At 47.1% G+C, this 12,415-nt stretch overlaps 1 protein-coding gene across 1 annotated transcript; it reads right to left on the bottom strand.

Annotated features, from left to right (window-relative positions):
- Positions 1–37: 37 nt before the first annotated feature.
- On the bottom strand, positions 38–8,541 carry BAG2 (BAG cochaperone 2). Its single transcript, XM_086744583.1, has 3 exons — positions 8,262–8,541; positions 1,912–2,021; positions 38–875 (listed from the first exon to the last, which is right to left on the bottom strand). Exons 1-3 carry the CDS (start codon positions 8,405–8,407, stop codon positions 475–477), a joined length of 657 nt encoding a protein of 218 aa, XP_086600709.1. The 5' UTR covers positions 8,408–8,541; the 3' UTR covers positions 38–474.
- Positions 8,542–12,415: the final 3,874 nt, after the last annotated feature.

Here is a 12,415-nt window from a genome sequence, read left to right as displayed (position 1 = left end):
TATTAAAATTACAGATAGTAATGAGCAGGACAGTGTGTGGTTTATGAAAATACACTATACAGTTTATTAGTGGTTTTGATTTATTGCCATGATTTGTCTTTCTTCCCCAAAAGTCTAGTTTGCACACTATGTATACAGCAGAGAAAAGCTGAAATCTCACTATTTAGTTTAAAAAAAACCCCAGGAGAATGGAGGAAAGGCTAGATTTTGACGGTTTCTGACAGTTCGGCAGAAGCACAATTACAGTTTGCAATAGAGCGGTATTGACTCTACAGGAGAACTCCTGATAGCATTCTTTATTGCCAAAAGAAAATGCCAGTGCTACCAAAACCCATTAAATGCTTGCACCTCGCAATCAAAGATAACTTTGGTGCACGTGCATGCGTATATACGTGCGTGCTTGTATGGCTTCTGTGTGCTTTTTATGGAGATTTGCTCATCCTGCAATTTGCCAGAAGTGGCCAGGAGGACAGTTTAATCCTGTTTGCTGTTGCAAGACTGTCGAACAGATGTTTTCTGGTGCTCCAACAACGTGATTGACTTTTCAGAATTTTCCAAGTTTCTGAGCAGAGTCTCTAGCCGCCTTTTGATTTTCTTCTGATCCTCAATGGCACATCCGATTACCACAGACTGAAATTTCTGGTCGATGGGTCCTGCTGGCACATCAGATGTGCACGCACCGTAAAGCGACATTAAGCGGATTTTGGCATCTTCCAAATCATCTAGAAGTTTATTGACAATTTCATCGATCATCTTTGTGGCATGCAGTAGGGATTCCTGCTGCTGGGCGTTTCGGATGGTTTCTACAGAAACCTCCACAGTGAGGGTTCGGCCCATCAGACGATTAGCAGTCAAATTAAGTTCTTCTCTCTCACCTAAATCAAAAGCAAGAAAGTATTCCAGCTTACAGGCGAATACTTTCCCGTACAATTAACACCATCCAGACAATCAAACAGCTACAACTTTGCAATAAACACAGTTGGTTTTTTAATAAGTGACAATCGAGAAGATTTCCAGCAGCCAAAAATTAGTTTTTTTGCATTTGCCTAAGTCTTACTTATTTCACAGAAGCCAGTGTCTGATTTGGAACGGGGCATTAAGATCTACTAAAGATGTAAGCAATGCTTTTCCGCTGCTGGCGGAATGCTTGCTGTGTCACGTTAAAGCAAAGCGTGCAGCATTATGAGGAAACTTTATTCATTAACAGGACAGGCATGTGAAGGACCTTCTCTGCCACTGTGAGGGAAAGATTTAGACAGTACCGTGAAAGGCAGAAAAACCTGGTTTCTGACTGCCAGATACAATTAGGGGCCATGAAAAAAACCTAGTTTTCTGTTTTCTGAAGACTTATGTTTTTTTCCTAAAATACCGCCACTACATATTTGTCATGTAGGCTCTTGAAAAGCCAGTAAACCAGCAATTTGAAGCACCTAGTACAAACTGTACAGATTTATGGAATATATTTAAAGCCATACATCACACAACCATGACAACTGTGTTAGTCATGAGGTTCTTGCAGGCTGTACACTTTGTAGTACTCATGCCTGTCCAGTAGTCAAAGCCATTAAAATGATGGTTTTTAAACTATATTTAATTATTATCATTATCATCAACTTCTGTCCCTCAGCTGAGCTATATTAACCCTGATTTTGACAATAAATCAGTGAACTGAGTATGGGCTTTCACATACGCAGTAGTGACATGCATGGTAGGCCTTCCAGCTTAACAATGTGTGAATTTACACAGTCAAGAAAGGCGATCCCCAGGTAACAGATGGCCCTTCAGGAACTTTGGCTGGCTCCAAGGCCCGTACCTTGGCCAGCAGCAAGGAATCAAATGGAGCTGCTCCCCAAGGTGTGGGCTGTTTGGACTTTAGGTGAGTTGGGAGGATACGGCAAAACAGCTTCTCACCTTCACTGATGTGCCTCATATCCTGGCTGTTCTGGATATTGTGGATCATTTCTAGCAGGATTTCTTTCTCCTGTTCCATAGCAGATGCTGCGTCACGGAAAGCCTCTACCCTGAACATGGGTGAACCAAACAAAATGTTTCAATAGTAAAATATCTGTTCACCTATATAGCTGCCAAGAACTGTTTTCTTAAACTTAGCCTTAAGAAGTACAGCCAGTTCTTAATTATCCATGAACCAGACTCTCATTTCATTACCTTCTCCCATATCTTAACTTCACTTTTCAAGACTCCACATAATTTTAAAAACTAAACAAATTGAGGGGGGGGACGGGACCACAATGAAACAATAGTAATTTGATCACACTTAAATATTTTATTTTACTGACAGCAGTTCTACCCTACTCTGCGGTTAGTCTGGATACCCAGAGCCTGATGGTACCACAGCCCCGCAGCAGAAGTCCTGTAGCTAACTGGCAATTACCAGCTGCTTAACTAGAAGAGAAATGGACCCAGTCCCCATCAGGGAACCTGGGGGTGAATGTTGCAGCTGTGGGGCTGGAAGCAACAAGGGGGCCTGGCTCCCCCGCCGCCCCCAGACCAGCAGCGCAGAACCCCTACAGCCCACGTAGAAAGCAACAAACGCTCCAGAAAACTCAAAAACGCCACCTTGTAGCCAAACAACCCCTTTCACGAAGGAGAAAAACGGGTGAGAGGGACAACGCTCACACACTGTTATTAACGCGACAATGGCATCCCCTTGAGTGGTGTGCCTTGGTCGCTGGGAGAAGCCCTGCCCTCACAGCCACTGGTGTTTTCTGTAGAGCGATGCTCACCATGATTCACATGGGGAGTAAGCTTCTGTGGGAGCAGCTGCTATTTCTGGGCTTCCAGGGAAGCACGAAACTTGGTCCCTCTTAAAACAGGATCCCTTCTCCAGTCCTGTTCACTGTGCTGAAAGTCACATGATGGGGTAAGGGCAAGGGGAAAACACATCAGAAACTGCTCTCCCTGCTAACTCAGTAGCTGCGTGGTTATTACCCCCCAAAACTACCAACATAATTTTTACCTTGTATAATAACTGACCCAGGTCTCTAGGCCGATCTTCTATGTGAAAATCATCATTTTATTCTTGATAAAGCAAAAGATCTCACTGCTTTATAAGCCGCCCATAGTCTGCTCTCCTCCCTGTGCCAAAAGGTACAGACCCATCTGGCCACGGGTGATCAAAATGCCACACTAGGAATTTGATTCGAGTTTCTTAATTCATGTCTTATGCCCTGCTGTGGTTTTAGGACGACGGCTTTTGCATTCAGCTGAGTCATCTGGAAAAGCAGATCTAGGAAACTTTGGAGACTGGGATAAAAGGGAAATGTCCCCCTCCCTTGGCTTTGCCCTGGAGGCTTGAGGGTAGGGGCTGGCAGAGGACTTGCTGAGCTGCAACTGGCTGCAAGAGCTGTGCCAAAAAAAACGTCAACTCTGCATCCCAGACCCCACAGAAAAGCAGAATATCACGTGAACCTGGCTGACGGCCTCAGATGTTTGCAATGCACAGCTCGGGAGGTCTAGCTTGTTGTAAAGCACGGGAATCCATCTGTCCTAAAACGTCTATTAAACCTGGCCAGAAAAGGGCAAACAAACCAAAACATTAAGTCTCTCAGATGCTCTGTGCTCTTCAACGTTACTGGACGCAGCCCCAAGATGGCGGTGGCTCATCATCACTGCTTCTGTAGAGAAGGGCTTATCTGATGAGACAGCTAGGGAGCTGCTGCTCCTTCCGCAAAGGCTGGCTGAGGGCAGATAACTTCGGAAAAACAGCAGGAAGAGAAAAGAGGGGGAAAAAGACAGGCAGAATGGGAGCATTTGAGGATATAAATAGTCACACTTCACATCCACCCTGCTCACGAAATGGTTGTTTTACGAAATATTTAGCCTAATATAGTCAGTGAAAGCACAAGCTTCAGGCCTTGCCTTTAATGTTCATTCTGTGCAGGAGTGGGAAAAGTTAATGCAATGCAAATTCTTGCCGAGAGCAAATACTTTTAATTATTATTTTGGAATGGTTAGTAAGAGCAATGAGGCAGGTGGAGTCATTTCATATTTCAGATGTCTGCACTTTATAATTTAGGAAGTAGTAATATTTTCATGAAAGCCTTGCCATGCCTTTTAAAAAAATAGTACTTTCACAATTTAAAAACGCCTTGTGGTTGCTGGAAAGCTTAAAATTAAAATTTGGAAGCAGTGTTTTTAAATCAGATTCAGTGTATCACTGCACTGACTTAAAAACTAAAGGTTTGCCTTCAGTGGATGGATCAATCCCTGATTCCCACAGGCTTTGCTGGGTCCTATGAGGAATGTGGAAAACCTGCATTGCAGAGATGCATCCTGAATTGGTGCAATTCAAAAGAGTGCCTAAAATGTCACTGCTTCCAAGCACCAGCTACTGGTATGGGAGGTAGGACCTAAAAGCCAAATTATCAGAATTAGTGATTGTATACTGCAAAAAAACCCCCATAATTTACCAACTAGAACTTTCATTGACATGATTTTACGGGAAGTCATATAAGCAAATCTTGAGAACTATTTTATTTGCAATAATTGCTTCCTGGGAATTACTTTAACCACTTTTTCAATTGCAATAGAGTGTCACATAACTAAAATCCACTGGGGTTTTAATTTTAGTGTATTTGCTTCCATAAATGGCCATCAAAATTAGCACCTACATTACACCTAGCGTAATGGCACGTGGAGGAGGCGCAGCAGCTCCTGCCGCCGGGGCAAAGGGACAGAGAAGCAGCACAGAAGGACTCCCCCACCCCTCTGCTTTCTCTTCGAAAAAATTCCATCTTGACCAATAATTAGTGGTGTGATGGGACTAAATAACCCTAAAAAATAAACTCCTGGGGTTTCAGAGTCCTCTGGAGGGCAGGTGGAGGCACTGTGTGATAACACAGCAGACTGGCAGCAAGGCCAGCTCCTCAGCGGGCAGCTGGCCAGCGGGTGCCACAGACTTGAACAGCAGATGAGGGAAACGGCCTGGGAATGGCAAGACAAGGGAGCGGAGGAAGCAGCTGGCTGTCGCTCCTAGGGACCTGGATCACATGGAGGTCAAAACAACGGGATAGGACCATCTCAGAACAGCGCTCTAAAACCAAGGAAACCGCTCCCACCAGCCTCAGGAAAACAGTTAGTGCTGCAGAGAAGATGCTGAGGGGCTTTATCAGGGTGAGACACCCACCACAGCCTCATCCTCTTTCCCTGCCCCAGCTCGTACCAAGGCCTCTGACCACCTGCCCCTGCGCTGGGGTGGGTCCTGCCTGCTTCTCCCAGTCACAGCCCTGGAAAGACCCTGTCCCCAGTAGGGGCTGCACACCTTTCCTTCCTTACTCGCTGCGAGAGTGTCAAGTCCACACCTCGCAGTCAGCTCTCGTAACTTCTTTCCTATAGGCTTGTGTAAATCTTTGCTTTCTAGGGGTAGGGGACAAAAAAAAAAAAATTGGAAGAGATAAACCTCTAGCAGAGGTGACTGCTGTGGAAAAGGGTGAAAATACAATCCAAGTTTCAAAAAACCAACCAACCAAAGAACAGCAGGCAAAGAAAACACAAAATACTCATATTTATGCCCAATTATCAATTATCTCAATGCAGCAGTATGGTCTTTTTCTAACAGATTAAAATATCCAATCATATTTTTACTTGGAGTGTATTTGTCACTTTGAACATCAACTAAATATTCCATCCATTACCTAAGACTATAAATACATTCCTTGCTTCTGATTTTCGCCAGTCCAAGCACAATGAGCCGTGCCATGCCCTTCTTTCCTACATGCCATCGACATGAGCTGAGCATTCTCCCCAGGAACAGGTGGACCAGCCTGTGCTTTTGTTTCCAGATGAGACACTCGATACCCGCTTCCTTACGACAGCTGCAATAACTCCATCCTTTAACCTCCTGACTGACTTAGCTAGCTCATCATTACAGCTTGCGTGCTGGAGGCGCAGACAAATTTTCAAAGGAAATAGGAAACGTGTGAAGATGGTGCAGGTTTTTTTTCCTGAAATGGAGCTGAGCTCGCTGGATGGAGACAAAGCAGGGGGTTTCACCCGGGCATCCTCAGCTGCTGAAACTGAGTTTCTATTCTCAGGTGAGCGGTCCCATGAACATACGAATGAATGGTGGGGGAATGCGGTTGTTCCAAAGGAGAACGGGAGGAAAAGTACAAAAAATAAAGACTAAAAATAAAAAAAAATAAACAAGCACCTGACTTATCTCATGTATCATTACACCTAGGACTGCGTGTTCACTGAACACAACCACCAGAACACTGTGACGCAGTGTGGTCACACTGGTCCCGCTTCCAGCTGCTCCGGAGATGTCTTGGCAGTCACCAGCAGCCAGGGCAACATGAAGGTCCAAGCCCTTACAAACGTGCCACCTGCTCCCCTTGCTGCCACTGCTGGGGTGGGGGCTGGTACTTCCCAGCAGCCAAATTAATTTTCCTGCTCAGTTTCTCTACAAAAGTCCCTCCGCAAACACCTAGCAGGGAGGTACAGAAATAACCCGTTCCTGTCAGAAAAGCAGCTCTTGCAGTAGCAGGGAAGGGAGAAGAGGGAAAGCTGTTCAAACCCGAGCATTTCCGATGGGATGAGGATTGCTGTGGGGTTCAGGCAACCTTAAGCAACTTGAGAACTGAGGATTGTCGAGGGGTTTTATTAAAGGCTGTAGCTCACATAGAGACATTTTCACTTGTTAAATTTACAAGCAACATCTTGAGGGTCTATAGCTAAACTAAACCAGCTGGAGAAGGAAGACGGATGGAAGCTCTTCCTCCTGCCATTCAAATAACTTTGAAATGAAGTATGTTGATTAGTTGCACATAGAAAAAAAAAAAAAGACTTTAGTCAAAGTAGTTAGATCCTTTTTTGGTAATTGTTCCACATTTAGAACTATGCCCGTTTCAAAGACCCACAGCAAACTGGGAAGTTTAATTTGGGGTTTAATGTCTGGTTAACCAATCTGTCTGCTTTGTTTCAGAGTCGCTCAGGAAATTTAAAATACATTTTTGCATATTCTGCTGCTCATTCTGTAGTTACATATTCACACCCTAGACCAGGATGTGAGCAGCGAGACTCGTTTGCAGACAGTGATTTTGTTTAGTCAAATTCAAAGAAGTCTGCGAAGGACTTCAAGGAGATTTAATCAAGCTAAGTGAAAGGCTAATATAACAACGCATAAAGTCCACTCCTGAATAATGCAAAGTAATGCAGGCAGAAAGGGGAAAACGCAACTCCCGTATCCCACAGAGCTCTTTTAATTACATGAAAGTCCTAGAAACATCCTGGGTGGTTCTGTGAAAGCTGCTGATCAATATGCAGCTGTAATGAAGGAAAGGGCGTGTTGAAACAGTACGGGCAGGAGGTGAATCAGTGGTACACCCAACAGCACCCTGCGCATCTATCCACCTCGGAACGGACACTGTGTAATTAGGCAGAGCTGAGAGGATGATTAAAGGCAAGGAATCGTTTCATATGCGGCCAAACTGGGGAAAAAAAAATCAAATGGGATTATATGGGGAACGTCAAGTAGCAGGAGGAAACAAGGTGCGTCTTGGCACAGCAACGAAATACGCGTTGTATTCGCAATTACTTTGAAAAAATACACCTAAGCTGTAGAATGCAATGTAGTCCTGTTACAGTTACACGATTTATTACAGTTCAGAGAGGAGGTGGACGTGAACACAGATAACACAAACACCTGTGGCTGAACCAGTGACTGCCAAGCCTTGCGCGCCGGCAATTCAGCACCGCAGCTTAAAGGCTTGCAAGAGCCTCTGAGAGCCTGACTGACACCGTGTTTTATCCCGGGCTTTCCTGCACCACCTAATTCAGCACTGCCCGGCAAGTGCGGGACGAGGGACGCGACCCAGCACAGGCCTTGTGCGCGGCCTGTCACTGCTGCCCTCCTTTCCCTGTTTGCTAAAGACTCCCCAAACCCCAAAGGGTAACAAACCCGAAAAGGCCTTTTGTGCTTTCTCTGAAAAATGTCAGTTTTCATCCATTCACATACGCGTTCCTGTCCTCCTCTATTTCCAGGCCACGCTCCCCCACCTCAGAGCAGCAGCTGCCATTTTTTAACAGGTCCCGCCGAAGGGGAACCCTTTTCCCATCGGTCACCTCAGAGGAAGCCTCACCCCAGCGCCGCTCCCGTCCCCTCCCTCCGCGCAAGACCCCGCGCCCGTCGCCGGGCCGCTCTCAGGCGCCATCGGCCCGGCAGCCCCCGGCCGCGGCCCCCTTCCCTCCGCCCGCCCGGGCCCGGCCAGGCCCGGCCCTGCCCGGCCGCTGCGGGTCCCCACCTGAGCTCCAACTGGTCCAGGTTCTCGAGCAGACGGCTGGAGCGGTCCGCCATGGAGGTGGAGCGGTAGAAGCGGCCTCGGAGCTGCCCGCCGCTCTGCTGCTGCGCCGCCTCGCTGGCCTTGGCGCTGATCTTGGCCTGGGCCATAGCACCCGCCCGCTGCCGCCGGCGGATCCGCGCTGCCGCCGCTCCCTCCCCGCGTCCCGCAGCCGGCGGCGGCCGAATGCCGGCACCTCGCTCATGGCCAAAGAAGGAGCCCGCCCCGCCGCCTGCCCCCGCGGCCACCCCGCCTCCGCGCCGGGCCGCGGCCCCGCGGGCGCCGCCTCACGCAAAGCGACCGGCCCGGCCCGGCCTCGCCCGCCGCCCCGGGGGCCGCGGCCCTTCCCCCGGGCGGCTCGGCGGGACCGCGCACCGCACCCCCGCAGCGGAAACATTGATCGCGGCAGGCTCAATTAATCAGCGGGCCCGGGGAACGGATGGGTCACAGGCGGGGGTTAAACCCGCCGGGGGACAGCTGTTCCCTGCTGTCACCCCGAGGCCTCTGCCTCACCCCGAGAACTTTCCGAGGCACAGAGGGACCCCGAGCTGCCCCTGCTTCTGTCTCCTTCCTGACAAAAGCAGCAAAACCTGGGCCGAAGGAAAGCAGCCTGAGCTGCTGAACCAAAAGCTAAGGGAGAAGTAATGAGGTTTTCAGTACTTCTCTCTCCTTTGAGATGGTAGCTGTAAGTACTGTTGCTTTCCAGAACTGTTCCGTACGGTTAGTTCACTGGGTGGCTCTTTCATTAAAGAAAGCAAGAAACACCACCACCACTCGACTGTTTTCATATAAAGCTATAAAGAAAGTGAGCTGCACAGCTGAAACTACTGAAAAGGCAAGAAATGGGAGGAGGAAAACAAGAAATGCTTCAAAAATCCAGAAGCCTGTTTGAAGGGAGAGAAAAGTTGGGAGAAGAGTAAACCAGAGACAGCCCTTACTGTAGACAGAACCTGAGCAGCATTCCCCCAAACAAGCTACTTGAGATACTGCCACTGACAGCGCATCTTTCTGACGCCGGCTGTGAGAGCCCCCGACCACCTGCAGAAGAGAAGCCATTCTACCAACCCTTATTGTCCAAAATAATAATAATAAAAAAAAGCTTATTGGAAATAAAATTGTTTAAATGCCAAAAAAAAAAAAAAAAGAAAAAAATGTATCTATTTCATGGCAGCCAACGTAGCGGATCTTGTTCTGAGATTGTTTTTAACCTGACTGTACGAAACAGTACCTCCTCTCTTGCAAGTGCCCACCATACAAACTTAGCCAACGTCTCTCACACAATCTCTTGTACTTCAGGTTCCTTCTGGGAGCATCGGTTCCAGCAATTCAAGTCACATACAAGCTTTACTTGCCACTGCTGTGAGTATTTAAAACGTGCAGGTTTGGGCAAATACCCCATGGCTTCAGCAGACCAATTTTTGGCACCCAGCTAAGAGGGGTTGTGTTGCACAGGGATACTGTTTTGTATGCTTATCCCACTGTGATTCAAAATAGCTGTTTTCTCAGGCTCGTCCATTCAGAATGATATCATGTCCCAAGCGCTCTCGTTAAATTAATTGCCTGAGTTTTCTTTGGTTTACGTAGTTGGATAAGTAAGGCTTGTTGCCTGTGAGCTCATGGAAATAACTTCATTTGAACAATTGTTCCATCCATCTCTCTACGGTCTTTGTAGAACACAATTAAGAACCACTTCCCACCCCAAACATCTACAAATGGAAACCATTTGTAGCCATGACATGGCATTTACAACCATTTTTTTTCCTAGGCTCCTTCTGTTTTTCCCATGCTAATTTATTAAGTTAATTTATTATTTTAAACCCAATTAGATTGGTTTTAAAAAAAAGAAGCGTGGCCAGCAGGTCGAGGGAAGTTATTCTCCTCCTCTGCTGAGACCACATCTGCAGTACTGCATCCAACTCTGAAGCCCCCAACATAAGAAGGACATGGACCAGTTGGACAGGGTCCAGAGGAGGGCCACAAAGATGATCAGAGGGTTGGAGCACCTCTCCTATGAGGACAGGCTGAGAGAGTTGGGGCTGTTCAGCCTGGAGAAGAGAAGGCTCCAGGGAGACCTTATAGCAGCTTTCCAGTACCTAAAGGGGGCCTCCAGGAAAGACAAAGAGAAACTCTTTAGCAGGGCCTGTTGTGGAAGAACAAGGGGTGATGGTTTTAAAATAGAGGGAGGTAGATTCAGACTGGATATAAGGAAAAAAATGTTTTCAGTGAGGGTGGTGGAACACTGGAACACGTTGCCCAGAGATGTGGTGGATGCCCCATCCCTGGAAACATTCAAGGCCAGGCTGGACGGGGCTCTGAGGAGCCTGATTTAGTTGAAGAAGTCCCTGCCCCTTGCAGGGGGGCTGGACTAGATGACCTTTAAAGGTTCCTTTCAACCCAAACCATTCTATGAATCAATGAGTCTAAAAAGCAGGAATCAAAATAGCTGAATGGTTTTGAACCTTTTTTTCCTTGTACAGGGGTTTACTTCCACGCAGGTAGAAGCTGCAATGAAACACAGGCATAGAACAGCTGTATTTGTGTCCAAATGTATCACATAGGACAGCAAAATGGCATTTTACCCTAGAAGTGAGAATAGCACAAACCATGAAATCAAAATGCATGTTAAAAGTAAACATGGTCTTCTCGGACAAGCCTCAGCATTACTGCCTGTGCAACCCACGATATTTTCCCATTTAGAAACTTGGAAGGACCATCAAAACTGCTTTTCCTGCTCTCTAGAGGGGGAGACTTCCCCCTGGCCCCTCTATTTCTTCTGAGGCACATAAAGGAGCAGTGGTCTCTACTTTTCCAAAATAATAAATGGCTGGGCTGGAAAGACAGGGAAGCAGGAAGGGCTGGAGGAAGAGAAGTGACTCACAGATTAATTGAGAGAAGTTTGGGGACACAAAAAGCAGGAATTGGATCCTTCAGGGCCACAAGCCAACGGGAGGAGGAAGGGTCCTGACCTCTGATTCCACTCTCCTTGCGGTCTGTAGCGAAGAAGGGTGATGGCCAGGTGAGGACTGCTGGTGTTGCCATCTCTATGTCTCCCTCTGCCCATCTTCTCCACAATTGTCTTCACGTGAGGGACTGCACAGACCTGCTCTGGCTATGGGCACTAGCAAGAAGAACATGAGGAGAGAGTCTGTATATGATGGTTTCTTCACTCTTGCCTCAGAAGTGAAGCCGTTGGCCATCTTTTGTTTAAACTACACCATCGTAAAAAACGGGTGCCACTTGCAAAACAGAGCAACATAAAGAGGATTCTCATTCACACACACAGGGTCCCCTGAAATTGCAGAAAGAGCAGCTCTCCCAGGCCTTGGATGTCTGATGTATCTGTAGAAGTCCCAGAGCCAGGGCGATGATCTACACCAAAAGCACTACAAATTGTCACATTGCTAAACTTTGCTTTATTCCAAACCCCGATACATATACCTTGTCACATACTCTAAGCCTTATACATGAGCTGTCATGGAATAGGATCAAAGAGAAAGTCCACACCCAAAAAATGCCATGCCAGATTGCTTCCCTCCCTTCACCTACAGAAACCTCATCTGAAGAACCCTCTTTATACGCAGGTATGACGGAAACACAGCAGTTCCCATACATACTAGAACAATGCAACCATGGCTTGAGCCAGACAACCAAAGCTGGTTTACAGTCTCCCCAGCACCATAACAATAACAGTTACGATGGGCCAACATGAGTTTCTAGGATATGTTTTCAATCAAAATAGGTACCTGCCATCACAGGAGGCTGCCCCCTCACCCAGCACCCGCTGAACCTGTGCTACTGTGTCTTTATTGCCATTGTTACCAGTGCTAATTAAAGCTAGCCTTGGGTTTGCCTATACACGTCGCAGTCATTTTACTGTGTAGGCAAGCCCTGAGGTCCCAAGCCCGTCAGAAGTCAGAATGAAGTTCTCTATCTCTGAAGCAATCTGAAAGTCAGTATGACCATTTCGGGGCATGCAGCAGTTCATTCTCACACAGAGGAAAACTGCCCAGCAAATGAGCCAGTGAATTCTGTACAGCTGCCGATGCTTGGCCAATTGTTAATGGATCTCTAAGCAAAAAAAAACAAACAGAAGGACTCCCAGAAATTGGCATACTAGA

Source organism: Chlamydotis macqueenii, chromosome 3 (genome assembly GCF_036417535.1).
Source record: "Chlamydotis macqueenii isolate bChlMac1 chromosome 3, bChlMac1.mat, whole genome shotgun sequence".
Classification (NCBI taxonomy): Eukaryota; Metazoa; Chordata; class Aves; order Otidiformes; family Otididae; genus Chlamydotis; species Chlamydotis macqueenii.
This window is presented reverse-complemented; position numbering and strand designations above follow the sequence as displayed.

Coding starts and splice junctions, on each gene's coding strand:
- BAG2 (XM_086744583.1), bottom strand. CDS start 8,407: ATGGCCCAGGCCAAGATCAGCGCCAAGGCCAGCGAGGCGGCGCAGCAG. Junction 2,022..8,261: donor CTGGACCAGTTGGAGCTCAG/GTGGGGACCCGC, acceptor ACCCATGTTCAG/GGTAGAGGCTTTCCGTGACG. Junction 876..1,911: donor TATGAGGCACATCAGTGAAG/GTGAGAAGCTGT, acceptor CTTTTGATTTAG/GTGAGAGAGAAGAACTTAAT.